Source organism: Centruroides vittatus, unplaced genomic scaffold (genome assembly GCF_030686945.1).
Source record: "Centruroides vittatus isolate TY-2023 unplaced genomic scaffold, ASM3068694v2 scaffold_576, whole genome shotgun sequence".
Classification (NCBI taxonomy): domain Eukaryota; kingdom Metazoa; phylum Arthropoda; class Arachnida; order Scorpiones; family Buthidae; genus Centruroides; species Centruroides vittatus.
The window spans coordinates 2,860,633-2,863,487 of NW_027122713.1; the positions used below are offsets into that span (position 1 = coordinate 2,860,633).

Consider the following 2,855-nt stretch of genomic DNA (forward strand, 5'->3'; position numbering starts at 1 on the left):
AAAACAAATAGAGGAACGTTTCATATTTTATACCAGCAATTATTTGTTGTGACATCGTCACAATGCCAGGCTGCAGTTTTTAATCGTATTTTCAATTTATTTAATTTAAAATATATGATCTCCACCTCAAATTAGTGGCTTGCCCCTATACCTCATAAGGTAACTCTTTCCCCCTGCTCTGCTCAAGGCACTACAGGGTTTTAGAGACTATGCTTTAATCATGGGCCTTGGTCTCTCACCCGAAGGTAGTCATTGACTCTTATTTTATTTAGTTGGGGCATCGAGAACATCTCCTGGGCTCCCATCTGTCCTCTTAGTCCCAACCCACTAACTTAGCATAACTTTTGTTTAACGTGCAGCCTGTTCTGCACTTGTAACAGTTTTGTCCCTTTTAGCTCACTATAACTCTAACATTATCAATACGATAATCAGTCAGCGGGATCTTCTTTCCCTACAAGAAGGTGACCCATTTAGTGCGTCCACTAAGCCAGGGTCTATAGATCAAAAAGGTCTATGACCCGTACCATCAATTCCTTTAGTTTCATTAGGTTTCTTTTACTTGCTGCTAGTGTTCTAAGTACTTGTTCTGGCGGCTTGGACAAGTCGATGTGGCCAGCCCCTCGGCGGAAATCCTCTGTTAGAGGACAGTCAAGTACTGTACATAGTATCTCGTGTTGCCGCGAGGACACCCACAGGAGCAGCAACCATCTCCCTGTCCAAACTTGGACTTGAAATGGAGAAACCTCCCGTGTCCGGTCAGTATTTGCATTGTCATCGAGCAGCAACCATCTCCCTGTCCAAACTTGGACTTGAAATGGAGAAAACCTCCCGTGTCCGGTCAGTATTTGCATTGTCATCCTACAATAACTAACTGGGGTAAGGCCAACTTCAGGCACGAAGGCGTAGGTTGACCTACCTACTGTACTTAGAGTCCAGTGCTCTTGCCAGTACTTCATCGATCGCTGCAGTAGAGTACCTTTTATATATGTGGCCGAGGGTTCTGCTGTCCTTGTTACAAATGGGCCCCTGGCCCCCGCCTTGGCCAGTTGATTGGCACGTTCGTTGCCTGGGATTGCTTGCTCCTATAGCCTCATAAGGTAACTCTTTCCCCTGCTCCGCCACAAGGCACTACAGGGTTCTAGAGACTATGCCTTAATCATGGGCCTTGGTCTCTTATTCGAAGGTAGTCACTGACTCTTTTGTTTTTAGTTGGGGCACCGAGAACATCTCCTGGGCTGTCATCCGTCCTCTTGGTCCCAACTCACTAACTTGGCATAACTTTTGTATATATGCAGCCTATGCTGCATTTAAAATTCTTGCTTTGTCATATAGCTCACATAGAATAAACGTTCAGACATTAGAAATAGGGTACTCCTCCCTACAAGAAGGAGACACCCTGCCCAGTGCGTCCACTGAGCTCATAGATCAAATAGATCCATAACTTTAACCATCAAATCCTTTAGTTTCATTAGGTTTCCTTTACTTGCTGCTAGCGTTCGAAGTACTTGTTCAGGTGGCTTGGACCAGTCGACTTGGCCAGCCCCTTGGCAGAAATCCTCTGTAAAAGGACAGTCAAGTACATAGTGTCTTGCGTCGCCGCGAGGACACCCACAGGAGCAGCAACCATCTCCTTGTCCAAAAATGGACGTGAAGTGGGGAAACCTTCCGTGTCTGGTCAGTATCTGAGTCAACAACCTACAACAACTCACTGGGGTAAGGCCAACATCAGGCACGAAGGCGTAGGTTGACCTACCTACCGTACTTAGAGTCCAGCTCTCTTGCCAACTTTTCATCGATCGCTGCAGTAGAGTACCTTTTATGTATGTTGCCGAGGGTTCCACTGTCCTCGTTACAAATGGGCCCCTAGCCCCCGCCTTGGCCAGTTGGTCGGCACGTTCGTTACCTGGGATCCCGATGTGGCCTCGGACCCACCTCAGGGCAACGTGTCGCTCGTGCCTTGCCCTCAGTACCCTACCTCTGATCTCTTGTACCAGTTCGTCCCTATGGTACCTGTCGCTCAGTGCCTGAAGTGACGATTGGCTGTCAGAATAAACCGTGATTGGCTCTGGACCTGGATGTAATAGGATCCACTGGGACGTCCCCGCCAGAGCCACCAGTTCTGCCTGGAACATGGACGCCTCCTCATTCAATCTAGCCGACTGATAGTACACTAGTACCCCACTGGAATAGACACAATATGCGGCACCTACTAAGCTACCGTCTTTAGAGCCATCAGTGTATATTTCAACACCAATTCCTGTCGGTTCACCGACATCCCAGTCTAGTCTGATCCTATGGGCCGGAGGGACTTTCAAAACATCTGCCAAACGTCTTGGTCTGGCTGGGTACATCTGATTACAATGCTTTGCTTCGATGCCCTCCACAGTTGTCCTGTAGAAGGTTGCCTCTTGGCTGACCACCAGAGGCAATGGGAGCAGCCCGGCCAAGACCAGGGCCGTCTCTGTAGACACAGTTCTGTATGCTCTAGTGATCCGCAGGGCGGCGGGTCTCTGAATTGTGAGCAGTGTCCTGCTCTGCTTGATGTTGGTGGAGTCCTTCCACCAGATACCATAGGCGTAACAGACAACGCGCTTTACACTCATCTTATAGATGGATCAAAGCGCATGCCCGCTGAGGCCGTAATCCTGCCTAGCTAGTCTCAATAGTGCCGCTATCGTAAGGTTTGTTCTTTCCCGAACACTCCTCAGATGTGGCGTCCAACATAGTGTCTGGTCGATGATAACACCGAAGTACTTTAGCTCATTCACCCTTCGGATAGGAGTTGCCCCGAATCTGGTATATTGGTCAGCGAGCCAACACACCAGTTCGGGCCATCGTCAGGGCCTCCGATTTCT

The 2,855-nt window shown here is 48.7% G+C and overlaps 1 protein-coding gene across 1 annotated transcript; it reads right to left on the bottom strand.

Annotated features, from left to right (window-relative positions):
* Positions 1–1,418: 1,418 nt before the first annotated feature.
* LOC136989459 (uncharacterized) lies at positions 1,419–2,603 on the bottom strand. The gene has a single exon (XM_067287612.1). The coding sequence runs from the start codon at positions 2,601–2,603 to the stop codon at positions 1,419–1,421; it is 1,185 nt and encodes a 394-aa protein (XP_067143713.1).
* Positions 2,604–2,855: the final 252 nt, after the last annotated feature.

Coding starts and splice junctions, on each gene's coding strand:
- LOC136989459 (XM_067287612.1), bottom strand. CDS start 2,603: ATGAGTGTAAAGCGCGTTGTCTGTTACGCCTATGGTATCTGGTGGAAG.